The sequence below is a fragment of the Cyanistes caeruleus genome, chromosome 6 (genome assembly GCF_971803275.1).
Source record: "Cyanistes caeruleus chromosome 6, bCyaCae1.hap1.1, whole genome shotgun sequence".
Lineage (NCBI taxonomy): Eukaryota > Metazoa > Chordata > Aves > Passeriformes > Paridae > Cyanistes > Cyanistes caeruleus.
Window position 1 is genome coordinate 5,621,368 of NC_141706.1, and position 21,432 is coordinate 5,642,799.

The window sequence follows — 21,432 nt, forward strand, 5'->3', positions numbered from 1 at the left end:
CTTCCCTACCTGTTCACTACTCGTTACCTCATTTTTTTACCTCAAAACACTAATTCTCCATCCTGGAGAAAATAGCAATTTCTGTGCCCAAAATTTTCATTACCTGTCCACAAGGGATTACCTCAGTTTACCTCATGATGTTCATTCTCTTCCCTGGGGATTATTTCACATTCCCTCCCCAGAATTCCCTGTCTGTCCCCTTCTGTTTCCCTCATTTTTTTTACAATAAAGCACTCTTTCTTTACTCTGGCAAGTACCACAACCTTTATGCCCAAAATTTTCCCTACCTTTCCACTACCTATTTCCTCATTTTCACCTCAGTATTTTCACTCCTTACCTGATGGATGCTTTCAATTTTCACCCCCCAATAATTTCCCTACCTGTCTATAACTGATTATCTCAGTTTACCCCATGAACTGCATTCTCTCTGCTACAGATCACCTCAAGTTTTACCCCTGAAATTTTCCCTACCTCTCCACCACTGAGTACCTCATTTTTACCTCAAAATATTCCCTCAAGTCTTACCTCCCAAATTTACCCACCTGCCCGCAGCAATTTTACCTCAGGATGTTCCTGCTCTTTCCAAGAGATAATCTCACATTTTACCCCCTCAATTTTCCTTACCTGCCCAATACTGATTACCTCCTTTTAAACTCACAATATTCATTCTTTCACCCACAGATTAACTCAGATTTTACTACCAAAATGTCTGGTTTGTCCCCTGTATACTAACTAGATTTTAAAACCAAAACCACACAAGTTATGTCTGTTTTATCCCCAAATTCTCTCCCCTACATATCACATCAGTTTTTCTCAAAAACACATCACCTTCTTACATATTAGCTCAGGGTTCTCCCCCCAAATTCTCCCTAGCTGGTCCACTCCTGATCACCTCATTTCTACCTCAATATGTTAATTCTCAGCCCTACAAGATCTTTCCAAGTTTTACCCCAAAAATTTCTTTGTCTACCCGCAGTGATGTCCTCAGTTTATGTCAGTGTTCACTTTTCCCTAGAGATTTACTCCAGTTTTACCCCAAAATTTTCCTTACCTGTCCCCAGTTCATTATTTCATTTCACCTTAAAATATTCATTCTTAACCTTTAGATTATTTTGTTTTTCCCCCTAAAATTCCCCTACCTGTCCACTACTGATTCCCTCATTTTCCCTTCAATATATTTATTTTTTACCATGTAGCTTCTCTCAAGATTTGCCCCACAAATTTTTCCATATGTCTACTACTGATGACCTCATTTTTTACATCAAAATCTCCTCCCTACAGATTATTTCATATTCTTTTTGCCCCCCAAAATTTTCCCATCTGCCCATGACTGATTCCCTCATGTTACCTCAATATGTTCATGCTCTCCTCTAGAGATCAGCTCTGATTTAGCCCCCAAAATTTCCCTACATGCTCTGTACTCATCACCCCATCTTTCCCTCATTGTTCATTCTCTGCTTTTGAGATTTTCTCAAGTCTTGTCTCCAAAATTTTCCTAACTTGTCTACTACTGAGTACCTAATTTTTACTCCAAAATATTCATTCTATTAATTTTCATTCTGTTTCAATCCCTACAGATTATATTGAGTTGTACCTCCAAAATTCTCCTTCCTGTACAATATTGATTATCTCTTTTCTTCCCCAAAAATGGGCACTCTCCCCCCTAAACATCACCTCAGCTTTCCCCTCAAAAATGCCACCTCGCTCCCCTGGACATCCCCTCATATCTTCCTACAAACAGTTCTTGTGACTCCTCTCAATTACTCCAGGTTTTCAGCTAAAAATGTCACCTCTGTCCCCTCTTAAGTTATCCCAGGTTTTCCTGGTTAGGAGCTGTGAGGAGTTCAGGCAGGACAAATGACAGCAGGGAACAGCTGTAAATTCAAAGGCAGAAAGAGAAGATCTATCAGCAAAGGGGAAAGATTTCAGAAAACATTTCTGCAATTAATTAATTAATTAATAATTATTTACAGTTTCCCAGTGAGAACACGAACTCACAGCCACTGAGGCCTGGCAGTTCTCTGCAGCTCACATCCACAGAGGCAATTCCAGCATCTGAAAGAAAGGAAGAAGAAAAGGGTGATTTTGTCTCTTTCAAAGTTATTTTAAGTTCTCAAACCCAAACCAACCTTTACTCTTGATTTTGGCTGGGTGAATCCTGAGCAGTGGGTACAGATCATGTCGTTCATGCTGATGTGAGTGATGCTTCCTGGGGGAAATCAGCTGATTTCCAAAGTTCACTGCCTGCCCCATGCCTGATCTGCACAGGAGAAAATCTCTTCCATGAAGGGATTTTGCTCCACCGGATCCCATCTGCCCAGGCTGTTCCATGTGGATGCTGACGGGCTGGGGCAGCACAGGCAGATGCAGCTCTCAGCTCTCCCTGCTCCAAACGCAGCTCTGGGCTCCTTTGCAAACTGCCTCTGCCATGGGGTTTGCTCCAGAAGGAATCAAGGAATGGCTCATGACAGGATGGAGATTAAGTTATCACAAAGGGAAGTAAAGGATAAATATTCCCGTAAGAGCCTTTGGGATGTGCTGGGCTGAACTGGGAAGGGGACTGGGATAACTGGGGACTCACTCCACGCCTCGGGCAGGACCAGGGGCCAGTGGGACCAGAGCCCGTTGGGTTTGGCTGCTCAAACACCAAAGCTTTGGGACGAGTTAAGTGATTTTTCCTGTCCTGAAAGAGACAAGAAAATGGAAATTTTCTGTGGATGTCAAAGGCTCCTGGCTTCCAAGCTTCTGATTGCTCACTGTAGGGTTTTATCTCCAAAAAATGAAAGGTGGCATCAAATAAAAATGCCCCTTTTCAACATTTTTTTCTCTATTTTTTTCATACATAAAAAGGATGCCCGTTTTTTCTTATCACACTCTTTGCCTAATTTTAACAGAATTTTAATTTATTTATTAATATTTAATTTATTTAACAGAATAATAATTTTCACTCCAGGCCCCACTTGTGAGTAGGGCGTGAATTCAATCCTTTGCCATGGGACCTTGGACAAAGGAAGAGAAGGATCTGTTCCACGCGGGTTCCATCCAACAGGGAACACCCCCTGTGCCAACCCCAGCCTGGGCTGAGCTGCCTCACTCCCCCATTCTGGATTCTGGCTCCAGTCCAGTCTGAGATTTCCCCCATTTTCCATGCCTAGAAACAGGAAATTGTCCTGGTCAGGGTGTAAGACCTCAACTGCACATTGATCTGGGGGGCTGTGATTGGGATTCCAGCAGGGAATTCATGGCTTTACAAATAAAAACTATTCCAGGGAGCAGCACTGCCAAGGTTGGGAGCTGCTGCTTCACCACACGGTGTCAGCAAAAGAGAGGAAACACAACGTGTGCATCCAAAATCAAGGATAAAATCATTCCTCCTACTTTTAGTGGGATCAGGGCTAATTCTGCCTTGGAATGACAAAGAACCTATCCCTCAGATCCCCAGAGACCCCTTGAAAAGCCAAAGTGCGGAAGGAAGGAAGGAAGGAAGGAAGGAAGGAAGGAAGGAAGGAAGGAAGGAAGGAAGGAAGGAAGGAAGGAAGGAAGGAAGGAAGGAAGGAAGGAAGGAAGGAAGGAAGGAAGGAAGGAAGGAAGGAAGGAAGGAAGGAAGGAAGGAAGGAAGGAAGGAAGGAAGGAAGGAAGGAAGGAAGGAAGGAAGGAAGGAAGGAAGGAAGGAAGGAAGGAAGGAAGGAAGGAAGGAAGGAAGGAAGGAAGGAAGGAAGGAAGGAAGGAAGGAAGGAAGGAAGGAAGGAAGGAAGGAAGGAAGGAAGGAAGGAAGGAAGGAAGGAAGGAAGGAAGGAAGGAAGGAAGGAAGGAAGGAAGGAAGGAAGGAAGGAAGGAAGGAAGGAAGGAAGGAAGGAAGGAAGGAAGGAAGGAAGGAAGGAAGGAAGGAAGGAAGGAAGGAAGGAAGGAAGGAAGGAAGGGAGGGAGGGAGGGAGGGAGGGAGGGAGGGAGGGAGGGAGGGAGGGAGGGAGGGAGGGAGGGAGGGAGGGAGGGAGGGAGGGAGGGAGGGAGGGAGGGAGGGAGGGAGGGAGGGAGGGAGGGAGGGAGGGAGGGCGCACAGGGCCTGCTGCTCCTGGGCACTGGGAATGTGTCCGGCGCCAAAAGCACTTCCCAGGCTGGAAGAGCTTTCCTCAAGCACCAGCTCTGGGAAGCCAAGGCCTGTGGAAGACATGGAGTGGGAATTTACAGTAATAATAATATTTATTATAAACAAAAAAAGAAATAGCAACAATGGAAGCAACACTAACTCCAAGGGTGCAGGAGGGATGCTGAGCTTTAAACAAGGTTTGAGTGAGGCAGCATCTCCTGGGCTTTCTGAAGCACAGCTCCAGGTCTGGGGTTACAGGAGCAGTGCAAACTCCCACTGCCCAATCCCTGGATTTGCCTCCTGCCAGCACTCGGCACCTCGGGCACGTTTGGCTCAAGTGCTCCAGTGCTGCTGCCTCGAGGGACTGGGAAAAGGGGCATTAAACCCCTTCCCACAGGGCTGGCTCCGAGCTCTGGCTGGGGAAAGCATTTGGCACCTCTGGCCTTTCAGTGAAATCGGTTTCCATCACTTTGAAGAGAATAAACCCAGGGCACGTAAATAAACCTTTCTCCATGAGGACAGCCCCAGGGAATACACAATTTTTCCTATGCCTGGCCAAACAAACCAGCAGGCAGCTTTTGGGGAGAGACTCCAGGCTCTTGTCTCTGGCTGTAAAACACCTGCGGAGGCTTTGGAGCTCATAGAAGCTTGTCAGGATTTGGCTATTTCATTTGAATTCCATTCATATACCAAGGAATTGGAAGTGTCCTAAAGGCATCTCCACTCACACTTTAAGCCCTCTACCACTGATGAATTTGGACGTTCTTTTGTTAGCAACACCCCATCTCTGCTTCTTTAGGCGACTGCGTGTGGGAGATAAAATAAATGTGGACGAAAGTTTGGAATGCAGCTTCCAAGTCAAGTTCCCTGCTAGGAAATGACTCCAGCTCCAGGAAGCTACTGTGACACAGATCGATCAGAGGAACATCTTGAGAATAAATGCACACACAGCAGCAGCCAAAACAATCCCATTTCTGATTTCGCCTGGTCTGCAGGTGCTCTGCCAGAGCTCCCAAGAGCCGCTCCCATTCCCAGACAAGCCCGGGCAGCACTAAGGAAGGCACTGACAAGGTCCATGAGGCCGAGGAGCCAGTTCTGGACCTGTTCTTTGCTGCAGAATCGGAAAGCAAGAGTTTAGATGGGCTTTGCGGACCCTCCTGAAGCAAATTCCATTCCAGAAACATCCTCCCGCTAATCCAGAACTCGCTCGTTCCTCCTTTTGCAGCAGGTCAGGGCAGCGCCCCTCGGCACTCCCGGGGGAATATTTGGGGCCTGCAGCGCCGGCCGCTCCCACACGGCGGCAGCACTGAGACACACGGGGGGCGGACACGACCGGACTGCGCATGCGCTGTGCTGGGAGCTCCATTCCCGCCTCTGCGCATGCGCGAGCTCCCGGGGTGCGGTACCGCGCTCGGTCCGCAGGGGGGCGCCACCTGCGCGCCGCCCCTCACGCTGGGCCCCGGCGGGAACCGCAGGAAACGGGAATATTTGGGGCAGTAAAGAGAGAAATACGCACCAGGATGGGTCATAAGTAAACCGCAAGGCTGCTTCTTACTGCTCCTCCAACCATTCGTACGTGGAAATGCACGATTTTCCCAGTACCTGCTGGAAAATTGAAAATACCCCTCATCTTCTGAGTGCTCTCAGTCCAGCCACAGCACTTGAGGAATAAATAGCTGCTCCCCATGTCCCAGGAAGCTTTTCTAGGTGAAAGCGCTAGGAATAAGAGCTGGGCTTTGTCTCACCTCACTGTGCTTTAGATGTGATGCTTCGTTTGGAGCTAAAAGAAAAAATCAGGCTCCGTCTTGCCGCTCACCAGGGAGAGATCAACAGCTCCTAAAATCCCACTCTGTGACAGATAGAATAAATAAACATTGATTTTTCTCCCGGATAACATTAATCATGGCTTGACAGTGTTACACCAGAGAGTAAACCAAGGGTAGGCACCGCAGGCTCCTGACAAATGGATCCAAACCTAAAAATGATCATTATTGGATAAACCTTGGCTGAAGGGCTGAGTTTCATCCCCAGAATCTGACATCCCATTTCGGATGTCCCAGAAGCGATGTGTCTGGTCTCCTGCTGCTATAATGAGGATTTAGAGCTGCTTTTCATCACCCACGAGGAGATGCCGGAGGCAAGGTGGCACCGGGATGGTGCTGGAGATGTTACAGATAATGAAAATCGAGCAGTTTGGGGGCTGAGTCCTCCCTGGGGACAGCATCCACCTGCCTAGGTCTGCAAATCTGCCCCTGTCAGAGAACTGACCTCGATTTCTTGATTAATCCAAGTTCAGCCTCACTCTTTCTTACTCAACAAACCATCTTTCCTTGGTGTGAAAGATCCAAGACATAGAAAGGAAATGAATTCAATTAAAAAGCAGGGATTGGATTTCATCCCTGCTGAGAGGCTGGTGCTTGGTCTGCACTCTGTGTGGAATATTCATCCTTGTCCTGGGGTAAATATCTCCATTGTGGCACCTGCTTTCCTACTCAACTTCCATAAGACCCTTGTGCAAGGCAGTTGGACTCACCAAGATCAGCCCGTCCAGCCTGACCTTGGACATTTCCAGGGATCCAGGGGCAGCCACAGATGGCAACCCAGCTCTGGGCAACCTGTGCCAGGGCCTCAGCACCCTCACAGGGAAGAATTCCTTCCCTATACCCAATGCAAACATGCCTGAAGGGAGATTTTGGCTCCTCTTTCCTCCCAGGTCCAGCTGAAGCAGATTTTCATATCCTGTGACGTCTCAGGGCAGAATTGGATGGATCAACACGCTCAAGGTAGCCTAGAAGAGGATGTGCCATGTCCCAGTGAGAACCACACACATTCACACAGAATCCTGGAATGGTTTGGGAACTGGTTACTTTGGAAGCAGCTCCTTAAGAGGAGACCTGCATTGATAAATAAAAACAATTAGTTAAACAAATCAAATCAGTTTCAGAAAGTTAAATGTAAACTTGAGATTGATTGCCTACTTCTATATACAGATATAACATAGATATAATTTTAATATTATTTTATATATAAATAAACTTATAAAAATAATTGATATAGGAAATCAAGATTTGGGAATGGGGAGACAGCCCAGGATTTAGAGAAGTGTTCCAACTGCAAACTGGGATAAAGGGAAAACCCTTCAGGAACTCTCCTGCTGCAAAATTATTTTTACACTTCCTGATGATGATTATAGTCTGAATTTAAGCCCTTGAGGCTCAAATTGACTCTTCAGCCTGTGCCTGGAGCGTGCCTGCTCTGAATAAATCCTGCATTTCCCACGTGACTGTGTCACCCTGCAACCTTTCACCATCAGGCAGCAAGTGGAGAAATCCATGCCATTTTTCCATAAAAAAAATGTTTAAAATAGATCAGATGAGTCAAAGCCCCCAAACACATTGTTGTCTCCATCAGGGGAACCTGTGGTGACTCATTCCAAGCCTACAAGGAGAGAGGATGAGTCCTGGGCTGAGATGACTCAAGTCCTGAAACCTGGAAGCTGGAATGATCAGAAAACTGCAGCTGGGGTGGAAAATCAGCCTTGCCTGGGTGGAAAGAGACAGGCCACAGAGGAGATGGTGTGGGAGGTTTGGAGGCATTGAACGAGCCAGGTGCATCTGAATACAACACACAGAATTATGGAATCCTGGAATGGGTTGGAAGGGATCCTAAAGCTGATCTCGTTCCAACCCTCTGCCATGGGCAGTGACACCTTCCACTATCCCAGGCTGCTCCAAGCCCTGCCCCGTCCCTAGAAGGGATGACATTTTGTAGGGGAGGAGGAGATGTTCTTATTTAGGGACAAATAAATACAATAACAAATACAATAACATCATGCCTTAATTTTCCACGTTAATTAGTGTTGTATTAAATCGACAACAGACACCGTTGAAGTGATTTCCAATCAACCTGGGTTAATTAAAATGAACATTCTTGGTTGCAAGTTCATCCACGTGAAGCTTCAAGGGAAAACCACCCCCTCCTAATCCAATTTATGACTGTTCCCATCCAGCAAAAAACTGTCCCAAAACCACTTACAGTCCCACCCTTTAGTTAATGGCAGCTTGAGTCAAGATACTCACAGGTCCTTGAGTTGAAGTCCTCAAGCCCCATCGGTCTTGCCAAAACCAGGAAGTTTTTCCTGTTCCATCCTCTAACATGACTGGATGATTTTAAGTTTTACACCTTCCCCACATGAACAGTTGCCAAAGGGTCTCCAAAGCACCTGAAAACAAAATGAGCCTTCCCCAGAAGCCTTGGGATCTATCCCGAGGTTTCTCTTGGTTTTAGGGATGGGATCCCCATGGCACATCACACAATTGATGCCTGCAGAGCCGGAGCGATGCCACTCGTGTACACAATGGTGTCAGGAGGAGTGAAACAAAATCAAAGGGGTTTGGTGAAGACTTGAATTTGAAAGACTTTTTAAATTCTTCTTTATTTCTATATTACTTTTTAATAATACATAATTATACTTGTATAATATATCTTTTATTTATTATATATAGGAGGGGAAAAAACTATTAATATGAAGTAATGGACATAATTAGGAAAATTACTCTTTTATCTTTGCAATTATCAATTTTATTTTGCACTACACATTCCCTAGAGCAGATCCTAGAACCTGGAATTATTTGGATTGGAAAGGACCTTAAAGACCATCCAGACCCAGCCCCTGCAATGGGCATGGACACCTTTTACTAAACCAGGGTGCTCCAAGCTCTGGCCAACCCAGCTTTGGATGCCTCCAGGGTATAACTTTATCTGCTAAAATTCTTGTCCTCATTTCTCAGTCAGGGTTCTACAAATTAAAGAAACAATTAAGAATTAATAAATAAAATAAATGAAGAGCCAATTGCTGCTTGAGTTGCCCACTCTGACCAAACAGATACATGTATTTCTGGTTGAGAAATGAGTATTATCACTTCCCGCCTTCTCACTTCCCTCTTACCCCCCACCGCACCAGCTGTTCACTAGTCCCTGCAAAACAGGGTCAATTCCTCTTCTCCCCTCACTGCCCTCCCAAGCAGCTTTTACTTCCCCATTCCAGCTGAGTCAGAGGCTCATTGCAGGGAGTCATCTGACCATCTGCCAACGCTTTTCTCCTGCTTCGTCTTGGTGGCCACCACAACCTCCACAGCTCTGTCCAGCTTGTCCTGCTGTCTGGGGCAATTATTCCTCATGGGAAAGATTCACTGTTTCCCTTTTTTGAAGTTTTTTTCTGGCTCCCATTTGCCCATTTGGGAACAAAAAAGTTCATTTTGAAAAACCATTTTGTGTCATGTGCTTCAAAATGGGTTTAGGAAACCCACCTGTAGTCATCTACACCAACCAGAGAATCCTGGAATGGCTTGGACTGGGAAAGGACCTTAAAGCTCATCCAGTTCCACCCAGGAGGTCCAGGAGCTGTGGATGAGCCCTGGCAGATCCAATCCTGCCCAGGGCTGAGCCCCCTCCATCCTCCTGCCCGCTGTCAGCTCTGCCTCTCTCACACCTCCTCATCTGGTACTCGATATTGGCCCCGCAGCCAAGCCTGGCTGACAGCAGGAGATGGATGGGGCTGAGCCGGCTCCGCAGGGCACGGACACGTGTGGGGGATGAGGGGGGATCCTGGGGAGGTGGCTCCTCCCTGTTTCACATCAGTCCCAGCCCTGGTCCCAAATGCTGGAGCTGCCTGGGCTGCCCCCTTGGCTGCCCCAAGTGCCTGGGGACACAGGGTCCCCTCTGTGTTACGATGGACACGGGAAGGATTCAAGTGCCGAGCCCAAGGCAGAACAGAAGGCTGAGTCCCAGTTGGAAGAAAATATCCAGCTCTGTGCAGAGCAGGGAGGGAGCTCAGGCCAATGCCACCATCACTGGGACACCAACAGATAGAGAAAGCCACCGGCATCCCCACAAGGACATCCCCTGGTCCTCCAGACCCTCTCCCAGAGCCTCAGCATGCCTCATCCCTCTGGAATGCACTCCGTGCTGGGCTATGACAGTGTCCATGGCCCCAGTGGAGTTTGGAGGGAAGTAGGGGGGCTCTGGAGTAACCCCCCTGCTTTTCCCCTATAATGTCCCATCCTGGTGTCTGTCACCTCCCACAAAGAGCCCCCAGCCCCGCGGCGCCCACTTGTCCCCATCCATCTCCTGTTGTCACTGCAATGAGGGGCACGGGGGGGTCCCAGGCACCAGGGCAGAGACTGAAGCCACCTTGTGGGGGCTTATGGGGAGGGGGCAGCTCGTTCCTCCCTCCAGAGCTGCAGAGACTCTGCTGGAGAAGCGGATCTTTGCCAATGCCTCAACACCTCACCGTGGTTTTTAATATCGGGTGGTGACGGCCACGTACAGAGAGGGGCTTTGCCTGGGGGAGCCCCCGCCTCCCCCGCTCAGATCTGTGATATGAAGAGATGAGGAGACCCCAAGAAAGATATCCCCGCGCAGCCTGGGGCATCCCAAGCTCTGTTTGGGGAGTGGTGGTGGTCCCAGCGGTGCCACCGCGTGCCTCCCGTCCATCATCACCATGTCAAGGTATGAAGGCAGGCTGGGGAAGGGGGCTGTGCTCCAGGCCCCAAGGACCACCTCGGCTCCAGCCCCCGCCTCTCCATCCCTAAGCTGGGGCATAAAACCCCCGGCAGGCTGCAGGCACACTGCGGAGCCGGCGCTGCACTGGGAAGGGGCTTTGGCAGGGTCCCACCACCACCATGCCAGGGAACGGAGCCATGGACACCTCCTGCCCTCCCACCACACCCATGGCAGGTAAAACCCACCCGGGACAACACTCCCTGCACCCACCCTGTGGCATTTTGGGGTGTGAGATAAATGGCGGGGAAAAAAACTACGCTCTGGTGGGGGACAGGACACCCCGATCCTGCCACTATCTCCATGGAGGGAGGGTGTGATGAGGTGACCCTGCTTCCCTGACCAACACCCCTTCAACCCTCCACAGCCTTCCTGCGAGGCCCGGGTGAGGGGTCTCCGTGCACCCCCAGACTCGAATGGGCTGGTGAGGGGCCGGGGGCCAGCGGTAAGAACCGGCACGTGTGCCACGCCGCGGCACGGCTGGAGATGGGCAGCCTCTGGGAGGAGTTCAACCGCCTGGGCACTGAGATGATCGTCACCAAGGCAGGCAGGTGGGAACTGGAGCAGCCTGGAGGGCTGCAAAGGTGGGAGGGCACCCCCTTCCCACCCGCCTCTCTGTGCAGGAGGATGTTCCCCACCTTTCAGGTGAAGCTCTCGGGGTTGGATCCGTTGGCCGACTACGTGCTGCTCATGGATTTCATCCCGCTGGACGACAAGAGATACAGGTGGGAATGGGGCATCAGGGGCAGGGAACCAGACCTGGGGTATGCTGAGCTCCCTCCCTGCCCTGCAGATACGCCTTCCACAGCTCATCCTGGCTGGCGGCGGGCCGGGCTGAGCCGGCGGCTCCTGGCCGTGTCCACTTCCACCCTGACTCCCCGGCCAAGGGTGCCCAGTGGATGCGGCAGATCGTGTCCTTCGACAAGCTCAAGCTGACCAACAACCTCCTGGACGACAACGGCCACGTGAGGACCCCGCTGCGGGGTGGGTGATGGGGGGGATGCAATGCACCCCTGCCCGGGGAGATCCTGCCACCTCCTCTTTCCCACCCCTAGATCATCCTCAACTCCATGCACCGCTACCAGCCCCGCTTCCACGTCGTCTTCGTGGACCCGCGGCGCGACAGCGAGCGCTTCGCCCACCAGAACTTCAAGTCCTTCAGCTTCCCCGAGACCCAGTTCATGGCAGTGACAGCCTACCAGAACCACCGGGTGAGCACCAGCCAGAAGGAAATTGGGGCACCCTCCCAGGAGCTCCCTGACCCTGCTCCCCTCCGCAGATCACCCAGCTGAAGATCGCCAGCAACCCCTTTGCCAAGGGATTTCGGGATGGCGACCCCGAGCCATGGTAAGGCACCCCTGGACATCATCCCACAGCATGGTGAGGATGTTGAGGCACCCCCCTGAGCCCCCACCCCATGTCTCTTGCAGGTGTGGGGTGCCGGCAGGGTCCCTGCTGGGTGCGATGCCCCGTGCCCGGGCTGCCCCGCTGCCCCCCCGTCCCGAGAAGCAGGAGAAAGGTAGGGGGGCTGGCGGGGGGGCTGAGCCCCTGCTGCTGCCTCTCCCCCCTGCAGGGGCTCCACGCAGCCATGGGGCTGCTCTGGCTGCCGTCCCCCAGCAACCAGCAGCACCCCCCAGTTTCTCCGAGCTCCCTGCACCCACCTTCCAGCCCCTCACCTGCCCCCCTGGTGTCTATGTGGGAGCCAAACCCCGCACCCTGCCCTACCCCCTGCCCACCTTCCCTCCACTCAGCACCTACGGCCCCACTGCAGCCCCCACCTTTGGTTACAGCCAGCAGTGACAGGGGGCACCCCCAAGCCCCCCCTGCACCTCCTACCAAAGCAATGGCAACAAAGAGCTGGGGGGAGACACAGGGATGGCTTTATTCACCGCCAAGGAGGCTCCAGGGGTCCAGTGGGGGGGAATGTGGGGTGCAGCTGATGTTCCAAGCCCCTGGAATCCCCATGGCGTGGCTATTCCCAGGTGTCTGGGGCGAAAGCGAAGGGGCACAGCTTGTACCCAGCACCCACGTAGAACTTATTCTGGAACTCCACCCTGGCGAGGAGAGAGGGTTGAGGAGCGCTCTGGGGGGTCCATCACCCCCCAGACCCAACCAGCACCCTGTCAGCTTTGGGGGCTCACCAGTGCAGGCGCAGGGCATGGAGGAAAGCAGAGAGCCCCTCCATCACCAGCAGGATAGCCACGGTCAGCACGGCAAAGGCGGCAAAGACGGGCACCAGCACCACACCGCCCACGTAGCTCAGCCCCACAAAGCCGTTCCGCATCACCATGGTCCACAGGACCTCCGAGAGCTCTGGGAACAGCAGGGACCAGAGCAGGAGGAGAGTGAGGGTCTTCCTGGCTCTGAGTGGGACAAGGAGGGACCAAGGGGACTCACGGGCGTGTGCCAGGCTGAGCGCCCAGAGCCGCAGGTAGGACGCCGTGTTGGAGACACAGCCCAGGCAGTACTCGATGGTGTGGATCGCCTGGTGCATGAAGATTTCGGCAAAGTCCAAATGCTGCAGGGAGAGAGGGGACAAGGGACATCAGTGGGGGCACAGACACCCTCATCCCACCACCAAAGCCTGCCTGGATGCTCCTCACCTTGGCGTCAGGGCTGTGCCCCCCGCTCTCCACGTCCTCCTTGGTGGCGTTGACGGAGTTCCCAGCCTCCTGCCCCTCCAGCAGCGGCTCCTGTTCCCCCATGGCCAGCGACTGCACCAGGACAGCACCAGCGGTGAGACCTCCCTGTGATCCCCACAGACCCCCCCATGGCCCTTGGCCTTACCATCCTCGGGGCGCGCCGCCGGCACCACTGGTACAGCGGCGTCCCCAGGAGCAGGACGGGCACTGATGCCAGCGCCAGCAGCACCAGCACCGTCTGCACTGGCACCTGTGGCACAAGGACAGCATTTTGGGGTCTACTCCCTCTGAGAACAGCCCCACTCCTGACACCATTCTCCCAGCCGGGGTGGGGAGCAGGTGCCCGCCGGGGCGGTGGGGTGGTACCTGCCCCGGGTAGAGTGGGAGGTTCTCAGCATTGGAGGTGAATAGGAACATGTCAATGAAGTGGATGAGGATGCTGGGGGCCACCAGGGAGTCAGCAGCACTGAACTTGATCCACTTGTAGAAGATGAGGAAGACCAGGTAGCCAAAAAGAGCCAGGAGGAAAATAATTTCTGGGAGGAACTCCAGGACCAGGCGGTGATGCTGTTTGAAGTGCCTGGGTGGGAGGGCATCAGCCATGCTCAGCCTGTCCCTCCTCACCCTCGCACCTCCTCAGCACCCACCGAGGCGCAGGGGTACAAGACCCCAGTTGCCACCCCATCCTATCCAGGTGAGTCCAATTCCGGTCGCTTTGGCATGACCAGAGCCCGTGGGTGCAGCCCAAGGACTCACACGTGGTTGAAGACCCCCAGCACAACACCGAAGCCCATGTGCACGATGCCCAGCACCACTGACATCTTCCTCTTGAAGGAGTTGAGAAAGTTGAGGTGGTTGGTGGCCAAGCTCCAGATCTGTCACAAGCGAGGTGGGTGAGACTCTGCACCACCGCAAAGAGGGTCCCACCTCGTTGTCATTCCCATGGGACACTCACTGGGTCGATCCCAAATGGATACGGCCCTCGGAAGACACCGGTAACATTGGGGTCCAGGGTGAGCGAGGGATGGGCGGCAAGATACTCAGAGCTGGGGACAGAGCGAGGGATGTCAGTGCGAGCGGGGAGATGGGGACCCGGGCAGGGGGCACAGGGCTGGGACCCCACCTCCAGGAGGAGTGGTTGGCCATGGTGGCCACGCTCCAGGCAGAAGGGAAGATGGCAGTGGCTTTGCTGAAGCACTCGTTGTAGATGAAGCCAGTGTAGATGGAGAAGGCGCCCATGAGCAAGATGAGGTAGCGCCCCTCGAAGAATGTCAGCCAGATCTAGGTGGGAAAACACGGCTCCCATGTCCCACACCCCCTCCCCTGCCCCACACCACCATTCCCTTCCCACAGCACCACCCTGACCCATAATGTCCCTGTCCCCAGCCACCAGCCCCATGCTGTATCATCCAACCCCATCCCACGTCCCCAGCCATGTCCCAGACCTCCAACCTCACTTCACTCCCCCAACCCCATCCCATATCTCCAGCTACATCCCATCCCTCCATTCTGCCCCCACCTCGTTGGTGCCCTGCCGCAGGCGGGGGCTGTCCTCATACAGCACCATCCAGAGTGCGAAGAGGAACATGAGCAGCCCGTGCCCCACGTCCCCAAACATGATGGCGAAGATGAAGGGGAAGGTGATGATGGCGTAGGGTGCTGTGGGACACAGAGACTGCGTTACACAAGGTGTCCCCTCTCCGCTCTGGCCTCAGGGGGTGCCAGGGGGCCTTACCGGGGTTCACCTCCTGGTAACTGGCCACCCCATAGGCGTCCACAATGCTCTGGAAGCCGGCAGTGAACTTGTTGGTGCGGATGAGGGTGGGGGGGCTCTCCGAAGTGGGGACGCGCTGCACAAAGCACTCCACGCTGGAGCCGCTCTGGTACTGCAGGAACAGCACCCAGAACCTGATCCTGGCACCCCTGGCACCCCCCTGCCCTGCACACGGAGCCTGCCCCAGCACCCACCCCACAACAACCCCCTTCCCGGCACCAGCCCCCAGCACCCCTTGCCCAGCACCTGGAGCCTGTTCCTGGCACCCACCCCACAATCCCCCCCAGCCTGGCACATACCCCACCATGATGAGGGGACATAGGGACACCAAGAGACCTCTGGCATGAGGACATGAGGATACTGAGCAACCCCACAAAAAGGACATGGAAACACAGAACAACCCCTGGCACAAGGATGTGGAGACACCGAGAAACCCTTGACATGAAGACGTGAGACACCAAGAAACCCAGGCACAAGGACACGGGAACAACAATCCCTGGTGCAAGGACACGGGGACACCGACCATGCCCAGGATGAGGACGCCGAGCCACTCACAGATGCCTGGCGCAGGGCATCCTGCACTTGGGTGAGGTCCTGCACCGGGCACCAAACCTCTGCAATGAGGCACTTCTGGGTGACATCGAAGCTGCACTGGTTGAGGACGAGGTAGATGGCCTTCATCTTCTGCACCTGCACGCGCCAGGTGGGCAGCGCCTGTGCCACCTTGTCCAGCACCTCCGCCAGGTACTTCTCCGTTTCCTCCAGCGTCTGCGGGCACCTGTGTCAGGGATGGCAATCCAAGCATGGCCCCCACATCCCCTCATGGCACCCAGCTCACCACGCTGAGCTCCTGGATCTGGCCATGCAGCCCGGTAATGGTGTCTGTCCTGCTGGCCTCGCTCTCTGGGTACAGATACACCTGGCAGTGGAAGCTGGGGCAGAGGAACATCGCTGTGTCAGGGGGTGTCAGGGCTCCCCAGCCCGGCCCCGCAGCAGGGTCCAGAGTGGGTGTTTCTAAATAAACCACCCTTGGGCGATGCATGGCCACTCACCAGTCCGAGATCTTGCGGATCTTCTGCCCGATCTGCTCACCCCAGTAGGAGATGAGGAAGATGACCCAGGTGATGCTCTCGCCCTGGGGACAGTCTGTGTCACTCTGGTGTCCCAGCCCTCACATTCATGCAAGCCCCCCCACCAGGCGTTGCCTCACCGTGGCCGGGTCCTCCATGGGCTCAGGCATCTCCACGAAGGAGGCCACCAGGTACCCGCGGCAGGCGCGCCACAGCAGCCGCTCGAAGGCGGTCACTCGCCACGGGTGGATGACGCCGGCCACGAAGCTGCAGAGGCACGACAGGAGTGTTGGGATAGGCAAACCGCTCCACGGCTGCACCACTGCCCCACAGGTCACCTCCCGAGCCTTATCCCACAGCTTCCCAGCTGCCCCACGGCCACACCGCTGCCCCAGAGCCCCTCTCCACCCCCGCCCCACACCCTTCCCCCTCTCACTTGATCTTGCGCTCGAGGTGCTGGTGCAGGGAGGGGTCGAGGATGGGCTCACGCTCCGAGAGCGCCCGTGGCCGCGGCGGGGAGCCCGGGGGGGCCTGCGGCGATGCGGAGCAGAGGGATGAGCCTGGGGGAAACCGGGGCACCGAGCAGCACCCCCAGGTCGGCGGGGACCCCCGGACCCACCGGCAGGCTGGTGAAGCGCTGTCCCTCGCGCAGCACGTGTAGGTACTGGCGCACGTCCCGCAGGCGGCCGCGCAGGGACGCGCGGCTCCGGGTGACCTCCCGCAGCTCCTGCGCCAGCTGCTCCGACTGCTCCTGCACCCGCAGCGCTTCCCGAGCCACCGGCGCCCGCGGGCTCTCGGGACACGGCCCCGGCACCCGCCCCGCTGCCCGCAGCTCCTGCTGCAGGAAGGCTGGAGAAGGAGGGGACACGGTCGGACTGAGGGGCCGAAGCGGGCGTTCCCCTAAGAAGCGCCCCCAAAGTCAGCCCGCGGCCCCCCGGCACTCACTGAAGGTTTTCTCCATCTCCTCGCAGCGCCGCACCTCGCCCACGAAGCGCCGCTGGAAGGGGCTCACTCTGGGGTTCAGCTGTGGGGGTACAGTCAAGGCATGGCCCCACACTGGATTGGGAGGGGTTCAGCATCCCGGGGAAACGGGCAGCCCGGGCACCAAACCCAGCCTGACCGACTTCCCTGTTCCCACGGCACCCTAAAACAACCCGACCAGACCAAACCCCCTGTACGCAGAGCGCTCTAAATCACACCCCCCAAACCCAGCGCACCCAGGCCCACCCAGCCGGACCCCCTGCACCCCAGACACCCCAAAACGCCCCCCAGCCCCTACTCACGTCTCTGAACTCCAGCAGCCCGCGCTCCCCCAGCTCGCTGATGCAGCTGTAGGCAGAAGCCGACTGCAGGAAGAGCTGGGCCAGGCAAACCTCCTCGCTACGGAACAGGGACCCCATGGCCCCCCGGAGACCCCCGGTCCGGCCCGGGGTGCGGAGGCGACAGGGCACACGCCTGGGGACGGGATGGAATGGAAGAGGAGGGAACGAGGGTGGGATGAGAATGGGAAACCGAGGGGAAGGGGGCTGAGGGCTGGAAAGGGGGACAACAGGGCAGAGGTCGCCCCGGCGTCTCGGCGGCTGCGGCGACGAAACCGGGTTGTGCCCGTGGGGAACCGGCCCGCTCAGTCACATGCGGCTGTGCCCAGGACCGGGCCGGCAAAGTACTTTGGAAACCCCCCCTTTCCCCTCCACCCCCCGCCCCATTCAGCTGCCTCTGAGTCAGGGCCAGCGCATTCCCCGCCCCGGGACCGCCCCGGGCCGGACCCTCTCCGGACCCAGCCGCCCGTGCTGTCCCCCCCGCCGCGGAGCTCGGCCGGGATCCAGCACTTCCTCTTCCCCAGGAAGAGCCCGGCCCCGGGGAGGGACCGGCCGGCCCGGCCCCGCCGCCCCCCGGAACCGCGTTCCCCGGGACATCCCGCACCCCGCAGGGAGCGGCCCCTCGGACACAGGAGCCCCGCAGCATCCCCCGAGGAGGATGGAAATGGGAAACCGCCCGCCAGTATCAGCAGGACCCTCACACCGCTGTGAAACCGGACTGTCAGCGAGTGATTACTCAAAACAGTCCCCATTTGTGCAGGAGCCAGGGTACTTTGCTGGGACCAGGCTGCCATCCCTGCAGAGAAGAGGTTTGGGGTGCTACTACCCAATCTGCATAAAACAAAGGGCGTGAACTATCACTGTCTGCGTCCTGCCATGGTCGTTCTCGTCACGCTCATGGCCCTCCCTTGCACAACTGGCTCAGCTCTAATGCTTCCCCTCCGGCACCGCCGGCTGAACTGCGCCGCCAGGAGAGGCAGCTGAGAAGGGATCATGGAGCATCAGGGACCCCCGAAGCGCTCCCAGACTCCTTTCTGAGGCCCTTCACCAGCGGACTGAAACCTGGGCATTCCTCCTGAGCCTGGTCGCATTTTAACCCATCGGACTTTGTGTTTTGTGGGCTTCTTCCCCCACTGCTGACAGATCAAGACCATCACTTCGACCAAGGGACAACTAAACTGCAACAATCAAGTCACAAGATCCGCCAGGGGTGATTTCTCTTTACCCTTATCTTTTCGTTCTTTTTTTTCTCTTTTTCATTATAAATTTCTTTAAAGTAACATTTTTATGCTTTCATGTTCCTATATTACTGTAATAATAATGACCAAACAGCTACATACCTGCTTTCCATTGCAACCCAACTGTTCTGAAATAAACCCTCCACATACATTCTTACAAACACCAATCATTAAAAATCCTTTCACTCTAATCCGCCCCTGTGTTAGTCTCACCTTCGAGGGACAGGTCATAACTGGTAGCACCACGATCTCCCTGCTGGGATCATCAGGACCCTCACACTGGTACCACTGGAAGACTGCAGATTTGCCAGGCACCCCACACTGGTACCCACACACCAGCACCACTGGGACACCCATACCAATCCCACTAGAGGCTCCCCCACTGGCAGCATCAGGACCCTCTGCTGGAATCCCAGGCATCACTGGAACCCTCACATCAATACCACTGTGAACTGTGATCCCCTTGCCAGGATCACCAGGCCCCCCCATCCTGGCTGCCCTCAGAAGCTGGAAATGACCCTCCCAGATTCCTAAATTCCCCCAGCACTGCCCCTCCATCCTTGCCTGCCCCCCCTCCACCTCCCACACCCTTCCCCACAAAACACCCCCTACCCCAACACTGCTGCCAGCACCCCCAGGACCCGCATCCGCCTCCCCAAAACAGCCACGCACCCAGGGGTGGGTCCCCCCAGGGGTCTGGGGTCTGACCCCAGCACTGGAAAGGAAAAGACACAGAATTATGGGAAGGGGCTGGCACCCACAGTGCCAACAGAGGGGGTGAACCCCCAAATGCTTTATTTGGGGGGCAGGTGGGGGCCGTCACCGGTACAGGTAATCGGCCTGGATATTGGCCGCGATCTCGGCCTCCCACTTGTCGCCGTTGTTGAGCAGCTTCTCTTTGTTGTAGAGCAGCTCCTCGTGCGTCTCCGTCGAGAACTCGAAGTTGGGGCCCTGCCAGGCCAGGGTGGGACGGGGTCACCCTTGGGGTCACCGTGGCGGGAAAAGGGAGTCCCCGCAGCCCTCGCAGGCCCCACTCACCTCCACGATGGCGTCCACAGGACAGGCCTCCTGGCAGAACCCGCAGTAGATGCACTTGGTCATGTCGATGTCGTAGCGGGTGGTGCGGCGGCTGCCGTCGGCGCGGGGTTCGGCCTCGATGGTGATGGCCTGGCACGGGAACACCGTCACAGCCAGAGCCCCAGGCGAGGAGGAGGAGGAGGGGGAGGAGGAGGAAGGCTCACCTGTGCTGGGCACACGGCCTCACAGAGCTTGCAGGCGATGCAGCGCTCCTCCCCGGACGGGTACCGGCGCAGCGCGTGCTCCCCGCGGAACCGCGGGCTCAGCGGGCCCTTCTCAAACGGGTAATTGATGGTGGCCGGCTCACGGAAAAGGTAGCTCAGGGTCATGGCCAGGCCTGTGAGGGAGAAGGTGGGGTTAGGACATATTTGGGAAGGGGGAATCACCCCACAAATAAGGAGGGTAAGCGAGGTCTCACCTCGGATGAGCTCGGTCCAGAGCAGGGTCTGGGCGGCGCGGTCAGTGATGGATCGCATGTCCATGGCCGGCTCCTGGATGTTGACATACTCTGTGGGAAGAGAGGAGCTGTGGCCACCCTGCAGAGCCCTGGGGTGGGAGCTGAGCCCCCACAGGGGGTGGCACGGCCGTACTCACTGTAACAGTCCCTGGGGGTGCTGGTGCTGAGCGGGCGCAGGGAGCCCAGTGGGGCCGGGGGGCCTGGGGAGGGACAGGAGGGTCAGCAGGGTCAAGATGGGGTCTGGGGGATTCAGGGGGTTTGGGGATTCCCGGGCAGCCTCACCTGCACGGACAGCCCGGTACAGCAGTCGCAGCGCTGCCATGGCCGGTCCTGGGGCGCAGAGGGAATCTCAGCATCTACCAGTAAGGGACTGGGGCAGCCAGAGGCCCCCCACTTCCCATGGGGGACACCGGCACCCTGATCCCCATCCCCTCACCCAGAAGAGACGTGGACCCCCGGGCACCCCTGTCCCAACACCCCACAAGGGACCCCAAATGCTTCCCTCTCGGGACCCAGGCATCCTGTTTCCTCTGCCAACCCCTCTCAAGGCTCCCAGGCATCCTGTCTCTCCTTGCAGCCCTCTCTTAAGGCACCCAAGCATATCCCCCAAGAGAGCCAGGAGCCTTGCCCACCCCCTAAAAGGGGGCCAGCTGTTCCCCCAAAGACCCGAGCATCCTGCTCCCCCACCCCCAGGGGCACCCAGGTGTCCCGTCCCCTCCCACCCCTAAGAACCCAGGGGCCCTGTTGTCCTGCCCCCTCCAAGGGACCCACGTATCCTCCCATCCCAGTCCCCAATGCCCCTCCCCGCCGCCCCGCACCCACCTGAGCCCCCGGCGGGACCGATCCCTCCTGTCACCCCCAAACCCCGCTCAGCCTCTGCGTGTCCCTTCGGAGAGGGAGCGGGCCGAGGGTAGCGCAGTGTCCGGGCCGCCCCCTCTGTCCCAAGCGGGATTGGGCGGCCACCACACGCCACCGGGGGCGATCACAGCCCCGGCCCACCCCGGGCCCCCCCCGGGCCCCCCTTTCCACCTCACCTGCCCCGAGCGCCCTCCGCCGTCCTGACCCCTGGCCGCCCCCGCGGGCACTGCGCATGCGCGTGCGGCGGCGCGTCGTGGGTGGGGCGAGAGGCGGTGGAAGCGCTTTTCATTGGTGGGAATCCCGCGGCGGGCGGCGGGGCGGGATGAAAGACGGGGAAGCGTCGCTGATT

At 56.1% G+C, this 21,432-nt stretch overlaps 3 protein-coding genes across 6 annotated transcripts; 1 reads left to right on the plus strand and 2 right to left on the minus strand.

Moving 5' to 3' along the window:
• The first annotated feature begins 10,770 nt into the window (after positions 1–10,770).
• Positions 10,771–12,448, plus strand: TBX10 (T-box transcription factor 10). The gene is made up of 8 exons (XM_086893269.1): positions 10,771–10,825; positions 11,016–11,199; positions 11,272–11,412; positions 11,457–11,613; positions 11,704–11,859; positions 11,928–11,995; positions 12,079–12,167; positions 12,222–12,448. Exons 1-8 carry the CDS (start codon positions 10,771–10,773, stop codon positions 12,446–12,448), a joined length of 1,077 nt encoding a protein of 358 aa, XP_086749395.1.
• Positions 12,449–12,506: 58 nt separating this feature from the next.
• Positions 12,507–19,043, minus strand: TCIRG1 (T cell immune regulator 1, ATPase H+ transporting V0 subunit a3). Of its 3 annotated transcripts, none has more exons than XM_086894666.1 (20): positions 18,905–19,043; positions 17,418–17,589; positions 17,080–17,158; positions 16,754–16,983; positions 16,571–16,665; positions 16,275–16,401; positions 16,117–16,199; positions 15,903–15,996; positions 15,620–15,832; positions 15,026–15,176; positions 14,810–14,949; positions 14,414–14,571; positions 14,246–14,336; positions 14,047–14,165; positions 13,657–13,870; positions 13,436–13,540; positions 13,252–13,362; positions 13,046–13,166; positions 12,790–12,961; positions 12,507–12,702 (listed from the first exon to the last, which is right to left on the minus strand). In XM_086894666.1, the coding sequence occupies exons 2-20, from the start codon at positions 17,532–17,534 to the stop codon at positions 12,621–12,623; spliced, it is 2,502 nt and encodes an 833-aa protein (XP_086750792.1). In that variant the 5' UTR covers positions 17,535–17,589; positions 18,905–19,043; the 3' UTR covers positions 12,507–12,620. The 3 variants fall into 3 exon arrangements, with proteins under 3 accessions (XP_086750792.1, XP_086750791.1, XP_086750790.1); XM_086894665.1 differs by lacking the exon at positions 18,905–19,043 and adding an exon at positions 17,901–17,997; XM_086894664.1 differs by lacking the exon at positions 18,905–19,043 and adding an exon at positions 17,912–17,987.
• A 385-nt stretch (positions 19,044–19,428) lies between these two features.
• On the minus strand, positions 19,429–21,431 carry NDUFS8 (NADH:ubiquinone oxidoreductase core subunit S8). Of its 2 annotated transcripts, none has more exons than XM_086894716.1 (7): positions 21,260–21,431; positions 20,508–20,555; positions 20,363–20,425; positions 20,187–20,276; positions 19,933–20,105; positions 19,730–19,858; positions 19,429–19,642 (listed from the first exon to the last, which is right to left on the minus strand). In XM_086894716.1, exons 1-7 carry the CDS (start codon positions 21,315–21,317, stop codon positions 19,511–19,513), a joined length of 693 nt encoding a protein of 230 aa, XP_086750842.1. In that variant the 5' UTR covers positions 21,318–21,431; the 3' UTR covers positions 19,429–19,510. The 2 variants fall into 2 exon arrangements, with proteins under 2 accessions (XP_086750842.1, XP_086750843.1); XM_086894717.1 differs by having other exon boundaries at positions 20,508–20,581; positions 21,260–21,347.
• Position 21,432: the final 1 nt, after the last annotated feature.